The 19,300-nt window shown below is 31.9% G+C and overlaps 3 protein-coding genes across 6 annotated transcripts; 2 read left to right on the top strand and 1 right to left on the bottom strand.

Annotated features, from left to right (window-relative positions):
* Window positions 1-36: 36 nt before the first annotated feature.
* Window positions 37-5,219, bottom strand: LOC114196125 (probable prolyl 4-hydroxylase 3). 4 transcript variants are annotated; one of them, XR_003606626.1, is made up of 9 exons: window positions 4,826-5,219; window positions 4,652-4,727; window positions 3,757-3,854; window positions 3,544-3,641; window positions 2,482-2,611; window positions 2,186-2,373; window positions 1,713-1,802; window positions 1,318-1,371; window positions 37-267 (listed from the first exon to the last, which is right to left on the bottom strand). XR_003606626.1 is itself a non-coding variant. In XM_028086658.1 (9 exons), exons 1-7 carry the CDS (start codon window positions 5,020-5,022, stop codon window positions 1,729-1,731), a joined length of 861 nt encoding a protein of 286 aa, XP_027942459.1. In that variant the 5' UTR covers window positions 5,023-5,219; the 3' UTR covers window positions 915-1,263; window positions 1,357-1,371; window positions 1,713-1,728. The 4 variants fall into 4 exon arrangements, 2 of the variants coding, with proteins under 2 accessions (XP_027942458.1, XP_027942459.1); XR_003606625.1 differs by lacking the exon at window positions 37-267 and adding an exon at window positions 915-1,202; XM_028086658.1 differs by lacking the exon at window positions 37-267 and adding an exon at window positions 915-1,263 and having other exon boundaries at window positions 1,357-1,371.
* Window positions 5,220-7,952: 2,733 nt separating this feature from the next.
* Window positions 7,953-9,959, top strand: LOC114195908 (pentatricopeptide repeat-containing protein At1g20300, mitochondrial). Its single transcript, XM_028086354.1, has one exon. The coding sequence runs from the start codon at window positions 8,129-8,131 to the stop codon at window positions 9,719-9,721; it is 1,593 nt and encodes a 530-aa protein (XP_027942155.1). The 5' UTR covers window positions 7,953-8,128; the 3' UTR covers window positions 9,722-9,959.
* Window positions 9,960-13,048: 3,089 nt separating this feature from the next.
* On the top strand, window positions 13,049-14,164 carry LOC114196318 (uncharacterized protein At1g76070-like). The gene has a single exon (XM_028086924.1). The coding sequence runs from the start codon at window positions 13,139-13,141 to the stop codon at window positions 13,922-13,924; it is 786 nt and encodes a 261-aa protein (XP_027942725.1). The 5' UTR covers window positions 13,049-13,138; the 3' UTR covers window positions 13,925-14,164.
* The last annotated feature ends 5,136 nt before the right edge of the window (window positions 14,165-19,300 follow it).

The raw sequence follows: 19,300 nt of genomic DNA on the forward strand, positions 1-19,300 counted from the left end.
TCACAATAATCCATACTTAAAAAATAAAAAAACATATGACTGTATAACCCACATCTTAAATGAACTTCAATTTTAGTAGACCACATCCACCTTATTGTACCCAGAAAAATAAAGTAAAGAATAATTCTAATATACTTCAAACACATTTTAAGTGTTCATTACATTAAAACAGAAAATTTAAAATTCAAATATAAAGTATAAAGTACATTAAATATTTTAGGTTCTTCCAATTTTCACTCTCAAACTTTGTTCATTATATCTACAATACTACATGCAAACAAAAAAATTGCCTTAATTTTTGTATTGAGACAAGAATAAATGTTTTGTATGTCAGAATCAAAGTAGCATAGTATATGCTGGAGGTGAGTTATGACTTTAAATTGAAGGCAAACTCAGAAAAACTATTTGAAATTCAAATGGAAGTTGAATGCAAATCGAAGTTTTTTGTTAGGTGAAACCCTCTCTAACAACACAGAATTAAAATCCTAATAAATTGGATTGTAGCATTAGACTTCTTTTTCCGGGGATGAGGGTAACCACGGACTCCACGTGTAAAACTCATTCATTTTTTAGCTAAAAAATGCAAACTGGCACTAGCTTAAAAATGCAAACTGAAACCCACAAGGCTTACATGGGTAGGTAGTACGCTGGCCTTTGCCTAGATACCCAGTTCTAACCCAAAAAACATCTAAATTTTCTGTAATAAAATTTAACTATATGTCACCCTAGACAATAAATCATTTCTATAACGACTAAAGTATGTGAATGTGATTTTACTTATACTTATGCACAACTACAATGAATAGTTGTGCAACATAATAATCATACTAATAAATGAGATTAACTATATAATGGTGACTTGATGACGAACATTTAAACCAAGAAACAACACATAATAAAAATTACACCAATACTGCTGGAAAAATATTCTTTTTTACAAACTAAAATTTGTTTCTTCTCCAAATATGTTTTTCTTTCTTCTTAGAAACACATCACATTCTCAAAAACTTCTCTATGACCGATATGCTATCCTTTCACTATGTTAAATTACAAAATTATCTCTACTTGTATTCAACCCATCACTCCCTAGTGAGCCTCTTACCTAGAGACATCTTCCCTTTGAAAACTCTATTAAGACTAAAAATTGTAACTCCAATCATTAACCATAACCACTCTTTTTTCCCTCAGCAGCGCCAAATTATCTATCCATGGGGAAAGAAAAAGTAAATGATTGTATTCTACATGTGAAGAAAACTGGCGCACCTAAGCAAAGGAAAATATCACCAGGTATAAGAGGTTAGTATGAATGAATTGAACCTGTGTTTCTCCAGTCCAAAAAAGCGATGAAATACTCACTATACCACATTAACCCTGCAAATATAAAACCATCAGGTGCTCGGTAAATGTGTCAACTGAGGAGGTTCAATGATCCAACAACCACAGTAAGGTAGGTGCTACAGTGTTTACTATGTGAACATTCATATATACAATGAGATGTTTTGCAAAACAAGGCAAAAAATTGTTTTTGGAGAAACAATGGCTGACCATCCCTGGACTTTTTTTTTGGTACATAGCAAATATATTATTTATATATAATTGAGAAGTCCGGTCTAGAAAAAGGCGGGAGGTGAATTTTCATCTGAAAGTTATCTTAGATCATATGTGACTATTTACAAAAAAAGAATACCTTCATAATTGGTATCTAGAAGTACCTGCAAAGATGATGGCTCAAACCTTGTACTCACGGAGATGCATCCACTTCGTCGAAGACCATTTATTTCCTCTAATTACTGGACAACCACCTGGAAGCAAAGATAAAATTTAAATTAATTTACAAGTCATTGGGTTCCTGGAACCAAAAGAAATTGTGAGAATAGAATAATGTGTCGTGTGGCTTTTAATTTCCACAAGTGGTAAGAAAAAAGTATGGAATGACATGGCAAGAATATTCTCAACATATGGTTCATATATAACATATTCATTATAATTTTCTCAGAGGCCTGAAATAGAGCAAACATGCAGAAGAATAAACACAGCAGCAAATGCATACATCAATCAGAGCCTAAATGTAAAAAAATGGCTCATAATTGAATGTGGTAAAATATGTATAAATTTGAACTTAGCGCACTTTAGTAACAATCTGTATTTACAGTTCATCTGGTGACAATTATGAACAGTTTCTAACCATGTAAACTGGATGGATCTAATGTGGCATCAGGCCTCATGCTCCAAAATAGCAGAGCATCGCCTCTTTTTGGTTTCACGGACAGACCCTTTCTTGCACATTGGGATAAATCATTCCACCATGGCACAGAGCTAAAATTTGCATTTGCTGCAGGAAATACAGTCTCACCACCTTCTTCAACATCTGAACTGCAGATAAAGCAGAAAAAAAAAACGTAGGGACATATCATGTTTCAATCTAAAATCCATTAGAAACCACAGGCAAGAACATAATTTGCAAACACAATGACAGCTTACAGGTACATAAGAACTGTAGCAATCCGTTGGCCTCCATTCTTAGTGTTGAACTCATCAAGGAAGTAATCATAGTGAGGCTCGTATTTTTGCCCTACTTCGTAATGAAGAATTTGAAGTCCTTCTCCATTCTCTGAAGATGTTAAATTTAAGCATTAGTAAATGAGAAAAAATAAATAGTCAAATCATGCCCACGGATTGGAAATGCTATTAACAAACATAAAATGTTTTTGACAAATACATATGCATATACACAGTGGCCCTTAGTCCAGCTAGGCATAGGTTCATGGAGCCCTGTGTCCAAACCCAGAAAGGACCTCCTGTGTTTCCATTTGCCCCATGGACCTCCCAAGTCATGAATCTCAGAATATAACAAAAATAAATGTACTGAGACAACTTCATTATGACATTAAAAAATACTCTGGTTATGATCTCCATCCCCTATATACAGAACAATTACTACAATAATTTAGGGACCTATAAACAGAACATGGGAATTTAGAGAGCAATGTGAATACGGAAAATGAAAGAACTAGAAATAATACTTCAGTTGTTACATATTGAATGACAACAATGAAAAGAGAACAATTCTCCTCCAAGTATTTTCACTTTCTACAAAAAAATTAAAATAAAAAATAAAAAATACAAACTAAGTTCCTAAATGCTAACAAGTCTTTATAGATCTCCTTCTATCACTCTAACTATTAAAGTGATGCCCTCGCTCTTCCCCCTATAATCACCAAACTAATTCTGTAACTACTTTGTAACTAACTCCAACATCCCCACTTCACAAATTCCATTGAATCCTAATCTTATTCTGAATGGGGAAAAGTAGCAAAACAGTTCAGAATGCCAGATAACAAGCAAACTCACCTTAAGATAATTATGATTTTCAAGTTTAATGATAGATGTAAATAATTTCAAGAGCTTTTATGTAAAAAAACTATAGTTCCGCTTAACCTGAAATGCGAGCAATTGGTATACCAATACCTTTTGTATGGCTAAGCAACATATCCAGCTAATCAAACCAAATGAACGAAAAAAGGAAAGAGATAAAACTCATACCTACAGGTATGAAGGTAAAGTCAGCAATTCGTTTCTCTATATCCTGAACAACTTTGTCCCTTCCTCTCTTCAAAAACATTCCTGAACTAGTTCGAACCCTACAAGCAGGAGATATCTAGATTAGTTCATTGCAACTAGACTCTCAAAAATGTGTACAAAAATGAAACCCACAATTATTGGTTCCATTAAAAAACACAGGACAAAAGATCAAACCTGCTTTCTGTACTCTTCCCAGTCTTGCTATCAACAACACTTGATTTTACCATGTAAGGTTTGGCAAGTTCAATCAAGTACTCACATTCTTCTTTTGACTGCTTCAAATGATAAGTAAAATTAACATTTGCATAAAATATAAATTTCAGCAGTTTGCAACTGCAAGAATTTACAGCAGTAAAATACAATCTCTCAGTAAACCCTAAGTCTTTCAGCAAGTTTGAGTTAACCCAAAATCTAAATATTACACACGAACACCAGAAATTTCTTTTATCCCAAACTAAACAGAAGATCTCACTTATAACTCAGTCATCCCTGAGCCTAACCAATAATTGCAAAGATTTCAATTGGAATACCACAATTTTCCTTGATAGTTGACACAGACGCATCATCATAGATTTAGCACTGTATTCTATACTTTGAACAATTTGATCATACAGAAAACATTGAATGAACGAAATATTCGCGATCTCAACTGTACAACAAAAAAAAAAAAACAAGACCTACTAATTGGAACACCTCAATTTCTTGTATAGTTGATACGGACACAGAATCATAGACTTAGCACTCTAATCAGTGCTCGAACAATTTCATCATCCAAAAAAACATTGAAGGAACGAAATATTCGCAATCTCAAGGGTTCAACAACAACAACAACAAAAAATGACCTAAGAATTGGAACACATCAATATTCCTGTATAGTTGAAACGCTCGCAGAATCATTATCAGAATCATAGACTTAGCACTCTAATATACGCTTGAACAATTTGATAATCCAGGAAACCATTGAAGGATCGAAACATTCGAATCTCAACTGTTCAACAAAAAACTCATGACCTAAAAAAATTAAAGAACGAGAAGTGGCAGATCCATAAGTAGATGAACGAAAACTGACCAGAAAATTGTGATAGATAAACGCTCTTGGCTCCCAGGAGAGAATTTCGGTCCACTGCTCCGGATTTTTCTCCAAACTTTCACCGCGCAACAATTAAACACAAAAATTACGATTAAACGCATGTTCATCTAAAATGAAATCGAACGGAGCAGAATGAATTCACAGTTATAGCACCTTTGAGAGGTCTTGCGCCTGAAGGCTGCGAGATCCGCGGTTGGAAAATCGTCATCGGTAGTCGGAAAATAAACAATGCCGAGAGCGAGGAGCACGACAAGGATAAGAGTGAGGAAGAAAAGCATCCACAAAAATAGTGAAAATGTTGACCACTTCTTCCCCTGTGCACGGGTATGCACATGCTTTCCCTTCGCCATGTGCTCGGTGAACAACGGAATCTGTTCCGTTCCAAAACCCTAACAATGAATGTAGGATTTACTCAGTCCTACTTAAACAAATTAGTCCTCAGAATGTTGTCACGGTTTGGTTGACTCCAGCAGTTATTCATTACTCAGCCAAAATATTTCCCCGGTTTTTTTCCTAACAAGTGCTCTTCCTCTTTCTTTCTAAATAATTTTTAAAATGTAAATTCCAAATGCAGAAAGTTTGTTGACATGTCGCTTTGGTGGCGTGTTGTATGTTTTTTTGTTTTAGTAACGCGCCACCAAAAATTTAATTTAAAATATAATCTGTCTTCTTAATAAATTGAATCGCATTAATTGATGTTATATGATCTTTTAATGCAGGTTTATAAGCTTTCCAAGTTTTATTATTAATATTATGGTTTTTTAATTTAGTTTTCTTCTCAAAAAAATAAAAAGGAAAATTAAGTTTAGAGCTATCAAAATGTTATAGAACCCACGAACCAACCCGACTCATCACGGGTTTGGGTCGGGTTGAATTAAATTTTTTTTATAAATTTCAATATGAATTGATTTTTGACCCGATTTATCCGGTTGAACCCGTGGTGAGTTGGGTTGGCTCACCAACCCGCAGATAAAAGGGTCACATAAGTGTTTTTATTTATTTTTATTAAGTTGAACTTTACATTTGGGTCATGTTAAGTTGTTTTTTTATCCAACACATAAATAATTTGTATTTTTTTTATTTTGGTTTGTATTTAGATTGTATTAAAGTTTATTTGGATTTTAATTAGAATTACAATTTAGTTTTGACGAAAAAAAATTAATATTTTTTTAATTAAGTGAACCCGTAAGTCAATCCGCTGTGGGCTGGGTTAGGTTTGAATTTTTTTGACTCGCTAAAAAGTAAGCTGGGTTGGGTTGACTCACTAAATCATCAACCCATGGTGAATCGAGTCGGATCAGACCAGATTATCCATTTTAACAACTCTGATCAAATTAAATATTAAAAGATGAAAGTAATAATCACTAGTAATAAAACATTTAAACAAATAAAAAATTTATTCTGACTGTTAAACAAAATAATCAATTTTTTTACAAGCTTAATACAAAATACTTAAAAGTTATATTTTTTATTTACTTTTACTATTTTGAATGTTGCTTTTTTTTTAAGCTAATGAGTGAAATATTTTTCATTCAGAGTTAAATAGTTAATTATGTTTTTAAGTCTTCAAACAAGTAAAATTGGATTTTTCTTGCTATAACTTTAAACTAATTTTATTCGAAATATATGATTTCTAGACAATCAACGTTATTAATAATTTATGATATAATAAATGACATTAAATAATTTATGATGTAATAAACCGAGGTTGTTAGATGAGATCATACATGATTTACATATACGATGAAATTCATACAAAATAAATAATTCACTTAAATTAAAAAATTAAATAAAAACATACTTCAATCTATAATGAAACATTGTTATAATTCACCAATAGAATTATATTAACTCAGTTAAAAAAATAAGATTTATAATTGTAATATGATATTTTATTAGCAAGCATTTTGTAAATCAATTTAACATATGTGGTATATTAACTCAATAAATTTATTAAAATTATTGCATTTTTTAATATGGTATTTTGGAAAATTATTATTTCATAATGAAATTATGTGACTTAAAAGTAATCATATTTTAAATTATTTAATAATGATTAAAACTTTTGTTAATAAAATTTGAAAATTGTTGAAGTTATAAATTGAATTGATTATTTAAATAAATATTGTAAAATTTTATTTCTTTAAATTCATTAAAAAATTATCTATAAATAATTTATGTTAAAATTTAAAATTATAATTTATTCAAATGATAGCGAAATTAATTTTCAAATTAAAAATAATAACTCAATAATATTTATAAAAAACTTAAATTTTTTTTTTTAAATAATAATAGAAAGGTCTTGCTAATGTTTAAGTCACTATATAAGAATAATTATAAATATTAAATTTTACAAAAATTTCATACACAATTGTCGTGACAATAATAACCAATGATGTAATTTATTTTATTTAGAAGAAAAAAATATTCAAAAATATTATAGAATTATAATTGATAATTTATTTGATATAAAAAAGAAAATAATAATATTTAAGTAATAAAATAATTTTAATGTTGGTGTACTGTTTATTTTTCTCTTTAACAGTCTATCTTTGATTTTAAGGTTGTTAAAAATTAAAACATAATTAATTACCAAGTCATAAAATGTTAAACATTTAAACTTTTTTTAACTTTTTTTTTAATTTTTTTTTGCATTAAATAAATTATCAGTAATATATTATTTATATCCTTTAAATAAAGTAAAATATGCATTAATGAATATAAAGATAAACAATTATTTATCAGGATAAATTACAATTGTATAACACTACATAATTATATTATTTTAATTAGCAAAATTAACTATTCTAAATTTTAATATAAATGTAATAAAATAGAATATCATTTGATTAATGTTAATTATTTAATAAATTTGTTAATATCAAATGTAATTTAAATACTCTTCTACTATTCGAGACTTTTTTTAAGAATAAAACCGTGATAGAGTTCCTCGCTCCAAAGTGGACAATATTTCAGGAACATAATGATTGTTTATACACAGGTGGGATTGACAACTCCCCTTGCCCTTTACTTGAATATTTATTCCAGTACACCCGATAAATCACACATTGCTTAGGAGTCAATGTCAAAACTGTGAAGGAACCCTCCATGAAAGCAAACGTAAGGTAAATTTAAATAATAAATCACTTAAAAAGATAATACTGATAAAATAGTTGTTTTTATTTAAAAATAAATATAAATAAAAAATATTTTATATATAGTACAAATATTAAATAATTATATAAAAATCCAAACAAATTATACCTGAATTTTATTTTAAATAAGAAATAGGAACTGTACATAACCTAGCCCAATTTGGGCATTGTGTTAGCTCTGGTCCACGACTATTTTCTTCTTCTTTAGCCTATTCGGCGCCACTAACATAGTTTTAGTTGAGTGATTCTGAATTCTCAATCGGAGGACACGAACGGCGCACCAGCGTTACTTGACCTATCCATGGCTTCTATCAAATCATGTGCACGGTTGCGCCACTCCCTCTCACCGCTCCTACCCTGCACTTTCAAGCAACACTGTTCTTCGGCTTCACTTCCCGAACCTCTTCTCCAACCCGATTCAAACGACACATTCCAAACTCCAATCCTATCCTCCGAGGAAACCACCTTAGCCGACAAACTCCACGCCGCCATCAAAGAACACCACCGCAGAAACCCCACACCAAACCCTAACGCCCCGCCCCCCACTCCCAACCTTACCATCCCAGACCTCTCCCTTGACTTCTCCGCGCTCTCCGCCGCTCACACACTCTCCCCCGCCGTCGCCCGCCGCGTCATCGAGAAATGCGGCGCTGTCCGCCACGGCATCCCCTTCCTCCAATCCCTCGCGTTCTTCAACTGGGCCACCGCACTCGACGGATTTCCCACCTCGCCAGAGCCCTACAACGAGATGCTCGACCTCGCCGGAAAGCTGCGACATTTCGACCTCGCGTGGCACGTGATCGACCTAATGAAGACTCGCGGCGTCGAAATCAGCGTTCACACGTTCTCCGCTCTCGTCCGCCGCTACGTGAGGGCCGGATTACCTGCAGAGGCGGTGCACGCTTTCAACCGCATGGAGGACTATGGCTGCACTCCCGACAAGGTTGCGTTTTCAATTGTGATTAGTAGCTTGTGTAAAAAAAGAAGGGCAAATGAGGCTCAATCGTTTTTTGAGAGTCTCAAGCATAAGTTTGAGCCTGATGTTTTAGTTTACACTAGTTTGGTTTATGGGTGGTGTCGTGCTGGTAACATATCTAAGGCTGAAGAGGTGTTTAGTGATATGAAGATGGCTGGGATTAAGCCTAATGTTTATACTTACAGCATTGTGATTGATTCGTTGTGCCGATGCGGGCAAATTACGCGTGCTCACGATGTTTTCGCGGAGATGATTGATGCAGGGTGTGATCCTAACGCTGTTACTTTCAACAATTTGATGCGGGTTCATGTGAAGGCTGGGAGGACTGAGAAGGTATTGCAGATTTACAATCAGATGAAGAGGCTAGGTTGTCCTGCAGATACCATTAGCTACAATTTCATCATTGAGAGTCATTGCAGGGATGAGAATCTTGATGAGGCTGTGAAGATTCTCAATTTGATGGTGAAAAAAGGGGTTGCTCCAAATGCGTCCACTTTCAATTGTGTTTTTGGATGCATAGCTAAGTTGCATGATGTGAATGGTGCGCACAGGATGTATGCTAGAATGAAGGAGCTGAAGTGCCAGCCCAATACTTTGACTTATAATATATTGATGAGGATGTTTGCTGAGTCGCGATCTACGGATATGGTTCTGAAAATGAAGAAGGAAATGGATGAGAATCAGGTTGAGCCTAATGTAAACACTTACCGGATTTTGATTTCGATGTTTTGTGAAATGAAGCACTGGAACAATGCTTACAAGTTATTGAAGGAAATGGTTGAAGAAAAATGCCTTAGACCCAATCTCTCAGTTTATGAAACTGTTCTGGAGCTGCTCAGAAACGCTGGACAGTTGAAAAAGCACGAAGAGTTGGTGGAGAAGATGGTTTCGAGGGGATTCGTCACTCGCCCTTTGTAGAGTTTGCTTCATCCACATTTTTTAGTTAGTGTTGAAAGTAACACAAATGGTGGTATCTGTTTATTAATTGGTATTGATGAGACAAAATGTGCCTTATTCTTTTAATTTAGGTGCTCTAGTCTCTATTGCTATTTTATGTTCGTAGTGTAGAATGGTGTTATAGCTGATTGAAATCTTCGATGGAGTATTTTTTTTTTTTTTTGAAGGAAAATTTATAAACGTGATGACCATGATTTTATTATTTGGTTTGTGGCCGAAATTCTGGTGTTCAAGAGGGAAAAGCACAAATGTGATTTGAAGCATTTTGTTGAGCCTAATTGATAAATGCTGTTATGTGAAGGGAACTCGAATGAGTTATTGTTCTCCAATTGGTAGTTTGCACATTTGTGAGGTATGAATGAAAGCCAATGAGACAATTGAAATTCATTATAATTGATGAATAACAGTTAAAGCATTTTTATGAGATAATTGAAATTCATTTCATAAGATACATACTTGTTTCTGGAGACGTTATCCTTGGAGTTTGACGCTGAATAAATATTCAGTGTGGTATAATAAGACCTTTGACCTATTTGATCAACGGCGCGTAACTTTTGATGACTTAGAACCCATCATGCGGCAATCATATAATATTTTTTTACACACTTTTTTTTCTTCCAAAAATATTATTTGTTAAACTCCTTACTCCGGTTATATGTTTGAAATGAAACCATTCACACGGTTACTGAGTGTAGAGTTCCAGAACAAACAACGTGGGAAAACCATTTCTTGCACGTGTTGATTACGCGGATGTGCACGTGCTCAATTAGCTGTTTCAGCGTCGTATATATTCCAATAACGAATGTGACGGTAGAACATTAGAGTTCAGTACAGCAAAAGCCACATGCCAAATATGCTTCATTATTGACATATAAAGACACTGGAAAACAAGTAAGATCAAGCAATAGGACAAGACATTTTTTTCTTTTAATTAAAGCATAAGCAATATATAAAGAAACGCCACAAATTTAAAATCTAAATTTATTAAATTAAGAAGGCCTAACAGAAAATTCTAAATAAAGTCAGAAAGTTTAGTTTCTCACTTAAAAAAAGTAAAATTAATTACAATTCATCACTTAAACAGCATTATTCCGTTCTTTAAAAGAATTATAATTTATAATAGATTTTAGTTTGAAGCTTGTAAAATTATAATAAATAAAGGAAATAGTTTTGTTTCTTTAAACTAGTTTACCTTGCATAAAATAAACGAGTTTACCTAAAACAACTTTAATTGATAATCGAGACTAAAGATATCATAAGTTTATTAGAAAAAAAGAGAGATGACACAGTTTAATTTGTTTCTTTAATTTGACTTTACTTACAAAGTAAAACTAAAGGATAAGTAAAACTACAGAGAGTGCTTAATTTATACCTAATTAATACTTATAAAACTCCTAATGAACAGTCCAATTAATGCAAAGGGTGGAATCTTTTCCGATGAAAATATCCTTTTATTTAACATTTATTATTATTATTATTTTATTTTTTAGTATTAATATATTTATTTGATGAGTATTACAAAAATATCCATTATAATAATAAATTTGTGTGATGTTACATCAAACAACTTGTTAACCTTAATTGAAGATTTTAAAAGCATTTCAAACATCGACAACCGATAATTTAAAATTCTGATGTGAAACTTTCTTGAAAAAATCCACGTTTATGTAGTGACTCTAGTTGTCTTATTTTACGAAAACTTTGTCTTTTTCTTTTCTTTTTCTTTTTTATTTCAAAAACCACATGCCCCGTTCAATGATTTAGGTCAAAACTTAACAAGTCAGAAATGGACCACATCAAGGGCGCAAAACATCAAAAATTTATTACAGATATAAACATATATTTAAGTATACTAGTTGTATTATTACGTCTTCTACCTAATAAAGTAAATAATGTTTTAATTTCGTATAACTATATATATATATATATATATATATTTGTAAATATTAATTAGATATGTTAATTTGATTTCAGTTATTACTATTTCTGAATTAATGGTATTGATATTGATTATTTTAGTTAAATATTTTCAGATAGCTTGACACATGCACGTTAAAGTTAACATGCAAAAATAACAATGTGACACTTAACATATTTATGAAATGTTGAATATAGACAATAAGAAAAAAATAATTAGAAGCATTAACTTTAAATCGCGTCATCATTGTTTTCTCCTCCAACTTGAAAGTTTTTATTTTTCAATTTTACAGAATATTATGTTTAGGTTGTAGAGTTAGACTACTACACTAGCTCCTTTGATGAAAACTGGCAAATGAAAGACTGTTATTGTCATTTAGCAAGTTGATTTAAATGATAATTTTTTTTTCTAAAGTTAATTAAGGATTCAAACTGAGTATATTGTTTCTCTTGGTCTTCTAATTAGAGAAATATTTTTAATATTTTAATTTTGTAAAATATTACTTTTAATTTGTTGTTGACATATTTTTGCGTTATTATTATTTAATTTCTTAATCAATATGTTCGTTCATGAACATTTCTCACTTTTTCTCACACATTGCAAAATCTTAATCACAAACACAATAAGAGTTTATCTAATCTAAGTCGTCACTATCCAATAAAGATCTTGATTGAAAATAAAAAAAATTAGAAAGAGGTGATAATCATAATTTATCAAAAACTAAAATCATTTTAACAATGATCAAAACAATATCCTTCTAAATAACATCAGAGTTAACAAAATTTAATAAATATTTTTCTTTTCAAAAACAATCATATTATTAAATTAAATTTACGTGTTAAATGTAAACATTGAATATACTTTGTGACAGATGATCAACATAACTATTGTCCTATAATAATCTCAATAACTAAAAATATATATATATATATATATATATATATAAAATATCACTTAACTAAATCTACACTAAATATTAACTTATCCATCAATGTCACATCATCATCTAATTCCAAGGATTGAAAGAATCATTTTGCAAAATCTAACTCCTACAAAATAAAAATTTTAATTCAAAAAAATTGTCCTCAGTTTTGAGTTACATAAACATAACCTAAAATAACACATATCGTAATTTAATATTAAATAAAAAATTGTAGTTATGTTACTAGCATTTATTGGCCCAAACTAACAGCTGTTTTTTAATTTGCCGAGTCACACCACTGGTTTTCTTTGACCAAAACCCGTTCTCAAATACCTACCTTTCTTGACACAATCAATGATTAATAAACTAATAAAAAAAGACTAATAACATGTTCCACCCTTATCCTTAGTCAAACAATCCAAGGTGATATATATAAATAGAGTCGATCCCATTGAAACAAAACACAACACAGAACATTATCAAACATTATCAAAATCCAACTCCAGCTTCTTCTACTGATCTTTCACAAATTGTGGCTATGGTGAAACAACTAAAACTTAGGAACAAAATCTTGAAGGTGCTGCCAAAAGCAGTTGCAGCAGTGACCATGACATTTCAAAACCCTCCGTTCAGCCCAGGAAGGGACCATAAATCGAAACCTATCGTGTCCATGATACCACACGAAGCTAGAAGAAAAACCCACGATAGAAATGGCATCGATGGAGTTTATTCTCAGGAACCCACTTCACCGAAAATCTCCTGCATGGGTCAGATCAAGCACAAGAAGAAACAGATAAAACAAGCCAAGACCAAGAGCGCGACCAGGCCAAAAGAAGTTGCTTGCAACAAATCATCGACTGCTTCAAGAGACACAGAGGTGAAGAAGCACGCTTCAACGTTTCAGAAGATGTTATTATTCCACGCGGCGAAGCCAAAATCCGAGGGAAGAAAGTCCAACGCGTCTGCTCCGGGAGATATTCGTGACAGGGATGATGGTCATGGTGCGGCGGCACGTGCACCGCACGTGAGTCAGATGAGAAGGTTCTCGAGTGGACGTGACGCTCTTGCTAATTTTGATTGGAGGGTGGCTCAGGCGGCGGCGGCGGCGGATGAAGAGGAAATTGATTACTATTCCGATGACTATAGAGTGGAGAGTAGTGACGGTGAAGAAGAGGATGAAGAGGTTATGATACCTTTTTCTGCACCGATTTTGGTTGGTGGTGGAGTTGGTGTGCTTAATTTGAAACCACGGAAAGAAATTAACCTGTGGAAGAGAAGAACCATGGCTCCACCAATGCCACTTCAGTTGCACGGGACAAACTGATTGTTTTTGTTTTTTTCGTGACAGCAAAATGCAAAAAGATTGATTTTTTCTTTCCATTTTTCAGTTGGTTTTGAAACACTTTATGTGAAGATGAATAGTTACTTACAGCCAAGTAATGCAATTGGCAAGGTGTTATGGTAGACGAGTATCGTAGTGTACAAAAATATATCATGGCATCAAAATTATGATCTTTACTCTATTCCAAGTTGAAGTTCATAGAGAACGAGATTCAAACTGTAATTTGTGGTTGTACAAAACATTTTCTACAAGTTATTGCTCAGAAATTGATAATTTCTCACTCACTTTTTTTATAAACAACTATTTAAATGACGAAAATAAATACATATAAAAATTTGAAATAAAAAAAGGGTTAATTATGTTTTTCGTTCCTCAATTATTGCTATAATTTTTGGTTTTAGTCCATCACCTAACGTTTGCACTATTTTAGTTCCTGACGTTTTGAATTGGATGAAATTAGTCCTCAATTTTAAACTCCGTTAATTTCATGTGACAGTTGTCAAATAAAATGGCATGTGAGGATCCCGTTTTCAGTTGACTTAAAGTTTTTTCAAATGTGGTTATTTTTTTTGTAACGTGTGAGGGTTTGTTCTGCGTGCACTGCTCCACCACTGGCACTACCACAATGGTTCCTTCTTCCTCAAAGTCTATGGTCACCACAGACAACCATCACAACACCCACCACAGGCGTGCCTTGCCGGCGTTAGCAGCAGACCTCCTCCTTCAGTCTCTCTCTTTTACGCGCATTCTCCAGAAGAAGAAGAATGTGGACGTGGATACTTGCACGAGTAACACGTACCATGGTGCTCGCAACTGCTCATCAATTCACCAACGCATCTCTAACCCTAGCTTTTCCAAAATCCCCAAATCAAGTTTCCCCCAAAATTTTCAACAACCCTCGATTTTTCTCCCCTAATTCCACACTCACCCTTGATGATGAGCTCTCACTGGATTCTTCAGAAAATGGCGGTGACAGACATCGCGTAGAAGAAGGTGACAATGGAGAAGGAGGCCCATGGAGTGTATGTGGTGGCAATGGAGAAAAAGAAACGACCACTGATGAGTACAATTAGCTTTTTGGTTGGCAAGCTTTGTGGACAAGATGAAACTGTTAAATTGGCTTTGGAGATGCTGGAGGATATCCCTGAGGAGAAGAGGGGGTGTGCGATAAAGCCGTTTATGGCGGTTGTTCGGGCATTGTGTAGGATTAAGGAAGTTGATAAAGCCACGAAGTTATTGGTGAAGATGATTAAGGATGGGCCGTGTAGCAGAGGACGGTGAGAAACGTTGAGAAGCCAGAGGCTGCGTTGGAGAGGACGATGGCAGGGCCCAAGTAAATGGAAATCTGCTCGAAGAAAGCCGATAATCTTGTATTTTCTTTAGGCAAAACTCCATCTGCCACAAAATCCTTACCATTTTTCAACACCCTTCCGGTTATCCTGAGAATCCAAGAAAGCTCCTCCACATCACGGAGGAGGCAAACACTCGCATAAAAGAGAGAAATCGAAGGAGGAGGCCCGCTGCCAATGTCGGCGAGGTGTGCCAATGGTGGGTGTTGCGGTGGTTGTCTGTGGTGGCCATAGTCTTTGAGGAAGAAGGAACCACTGTGGCAATGTCAATGGTTGCGCGCGGCACAAACCCTCACACATTACCAAAAAAATAACCACATCCGAAAATTTTTTAAGTCAACTGAAAACTGATCCTTACGTGCCATTCCGTTTGATAACTGTCACATGAAATTAACGGAGTTTAAAATAGTGCAAATGTTAGATGAGGGACTAAAACAAAATTTAGTAATAGTTGAGAGACGAAAGACATAATTAACCCAATATATATATATATATATTAGTATATAAATAATTAAAAATAAAAATGTAATTAATGAATTTGATATAGATTTTGTTTTCTTCAAATCTAAAATTAATGTGTGCAATATTTATATATATAAATAATATTTGTGTTTGGTGATATCTTTTCGTTAGTTTTTAGTTATTTTATGTAATAAAACCGAGTCCAGATATTTTACTGGTTTTTTGGGTGTTGTTCTCTGCTGAGCATTGAAAATACACTTTGTTGACATTTTAAATATTTTATTAATATATTTTAAAACATCAAAATTAGTGATAATCAATGTATTATGAAGACACAGCACAAAAAAACTCAACCGAGAATCCAAATTCAATAAAACCTTTATATATAGGATACATTTAGGAATTAGGATAAGTTTAGGAATTATTAACTTTGTGTTTATTAAATATAAGTTGTTACGTTATTTAATATGAAAAGAAGATTTACTCGCTATTCGTTTGTTTATTTATCAGGTAACTGTTTAAAATTTTTTTGTAAATTTGTTTAAAACTTGTGAATATGTGAGGGTATCCATACATACTTGTATACCCACAAATATTTAATAAAAATATTTAGTAAAATTTATAAAAATATAAAATATCATATAAATTTAATTTTAATTTTAAATTTTTATAAATAATATCTAATACTTATACCTAACTTATTTATAAACAAATATTAAAATCCTCATTATTCACTTATATTAACTATACACCACACATTTTATTCTCAAATACTCTCGGACAAATATACTTACTTTTGCCATCTTATATATAAGTTTTCCATCCGATAATCTTTAGCCAATTTCAATATATCTAAATTGACTTTCATTCAGATTAACTTGATTTCTAAAAATAGCCCAGAACATCCTGAACTTAATTTAAACTCACTTTAGTTAGTTATTCAATTATAAACTCAATTTTAATTTGAAAATCATCAACACAACCTTAATCAATTCATCCTGATGCATATCAATTGTGTAACTCAAATTTAATTGAACATTTTATCTTAGTCTTGATTAAAGAATTTTCAAAAGCATTCTGAATTAAAAAACTTAAATTCGATTTTAGTCAATTTATCTTTCATTGACTTCAATGAATATATCTTTTGGTCAATTATCTTAGTTTATTTCGATCAATTTTGATTAGAGAATTTTTTTCAGAAGCGTTGATTTATATATTTTTAACTTAATTTAATCTACATAATTTTAAACTTATATCTGATTTAAAGTATCGTTACTTTGATCTTTTAACTAAAATACTTTTACTTATACCTTAATGAATAAATCTTCATTTGGACTTCAACTAAGTTTTTTCTTTCACATTAGTTTATATTTTGAAATTGATTCACAGTTTAAAACCAAACTTAACCAAATTCAAAGTAACTTTTAAATTGAAGCCAATTTTGTGCATTTAAATATCTAGAACCATTTAATTGGATTCTATATCCTCCCCTCCGCGACACAAATACCCCACAGTTGAAGGACCAGTTAGCTAAACTTGGACTACCTCTTCCTGAAATCCATCGTTTTTTTTTTCCTCCAATCCATAAAATCTATAATTCTCAAACTATCTTTCATCAAAAATATAATAAAATTGTGTACTTTTTCTTTTAATTTTATAAATTTATGTTCGGAAAGGTATATTTCAGATTTAAAAATATTTTCTGAAACACTCAATTGAAAAAGTATAAAATAATATATTTTAGATCGTATATTTAGAAAAATATTCTTTTATTCCGTGTTCAAAATATATTTTCAGAATATCCTATTCATAATGTAATTTTTTTATATTTTTTAGTTTAAGTGTTTAAAAGGTATTTTTGGATTAAAAAAATTGGATGTTCCGGAACTCAAAAACCCACACCCAGCTCAACCATCTTCTCCATCTATGTCCACGAATATGTTGGTTCATGAGCTTCTTGACTAAGAGAGGTGCTTCTGTTTGGGAAGATCTTCTTCAGCAAAACGAAAATGGGGAGGTAAAAACAAAACATTTAGAAACTTGGTCATTGATGGTGGTGAATCTTTTAGAACATGGGGATTTAAGGGTTGCAACAGTGAGAAAAGAAAAAAAAAACATTGATTTTGCTGGGAAACACCATTGCCGGAAAACAAAAACTATTTTATATTCAAAAGCATCTCACCGATGAAGGAAATCGAGGTGAGTGTAGGAGATGAAGTAGAGGATTAAGTGATTTATTTTAGATTGTTTTATTGAATTTTTCACTAAGGCAATGAAGTCGTTTCAATAAGGCTATGGGGTGCAGGAAGAAAACAATGTGGTGCAAAAAAAAGCAGCCCTAAACTTTACACGTACCAACATCAGACCATCACTAGTAACCTTATTTTAGTCAATGTGTAGTTTCTTCCTGCATCTCCATATATGCATTCTATATAAAAAAATTTTCTAGTATTTTTTTATAGTGAAATTCATAAATTGAAAAAAAAAATCAGTGTATAATTTGAAGATTATTTTTCGTAGTTGTGGAATCTGAAATGACTTTTAGAAAATTAAATAAATTCTAAATTATATAATTTAAAAGTTATTTTTAATTTTCAAATTATATGATTTTAAAAGAATATATTCAATTTTTTTGTATGACTTATATTTTCAAGGAGACAAATTAAGAAAAAAAATGTAATTTTTCTTTAAAATTTTCTTTATAACTACTTTTTTTGTGAAAAATATATTTTTAACGCTACGTATATTAGATTAAATTCAGTTTTAAGATATGTTAATTTGTCACCCCAAATTTTGGTGACTTAAAATTGTTCTAAATATTGGAGTTATTTTAAAATTTATTAACGTCATGCTGACAATTTTTAGTTTTTATGTTACACAAATTTTGTTTCTATGCATATGCTAGAATTTTTTTTTTCTGACTATGTTCGGTAGTTTGGGTACCGTGACAGTTGGAATTTAAATAAATATAAATTTTTTAAACATGTAATTGTCGCTACTGTCTCAAATATCATTTTATTATTCATATCTTTTTATTATTTGATTATATTTTGAAAGGTTAATATCTTTGCAGAAAGAATGATAAAGACTGCATCATAATAATAATTTTATAAAATCAATTCACATGAGAAAAAACTCTACTTTCCTGTGCCTTTACTTTCCATGGAGAAAAAAAAAAAAAAGTCTCAAATTTTCCAGAGTGAAAGTTCCTTTCCACAGAAAAGTGGAATATGATTTTTACTTTGTTATTTTTTTTGTTCAGAGTTCGAGATCCTTTCCACACACTGAAAAAGAGCACCTTAATTTTCGAAATTGATGCTTTGATGTAAAGGCTAACTCTGTAATAAATAGACTCCTCTTACATCATTTATTTTCTCTTACTTCTGTTTTACCATAACTTCTAATAATAAAATATTATATTTACCTAACAAAAATAAATACAACAAAACCTCTAAAATGAAAGATAGTTTTTAAAGGAAGCATGTTAACATCACATGATTCTTTCACTTAATGGGTTGAGTTGTGTGCACGTGTCCCTGTCTGAAAT

The sequence above is a fragment of the Vigna unguiculata genome, chromosome 9 (assembly GCF_004118075.2).
Source record: "Vigna unguiculata cultivar IT97K-499-35 chromosome 9, ASM411807v1, whole genome shotgun sequence".
NCBI classification, from domain to species: Eukaryota; Viridiplantae; Streptophyta; class Magnoliopsida; order Fabales; family Fabaceae; genus Vigna; species Vigna unguiculata.

Bases quoted from the DNA above. Each gene is read 5' to 3' on its own strand.
- LOC114196125 (XM_028086657.1), bottom strand. From the start codon at position 5,022: ATGGCGAAGGGAAAGCATGTGCATACCCGTGCACAGGGGAAGAAGTGG. The intron at 4,728-4,825 runs GTGCTATAACTG...GCGCGGTGAAAG, and splicing joins AGGCGCAAGACCTCTCAAAG to TTTGGAGAAAAATCCGGAGC. The intron at 3,642-3,756 runs GTTTGATCTTTT...TCCTGCTTGTAG, and splicing joins GGGAAGAGTACAGAAAGCAG to GGTTCGAACTAGTTCAGGAA.
- LOC114195908 (XM_028086354.1), top strand. From the start codon at position 8,129: ATGGCTTCTATCAAATCATGTGCACGGTTGCGCCACTCCCTCTCACCG.
- LOC114196318 (XM_028086924.1), top strand. From the start codon at position 13,139: ATGGTGAAACAACTAAAACTTAGGAACAAAATCTTGAAGGTGCTGCCA.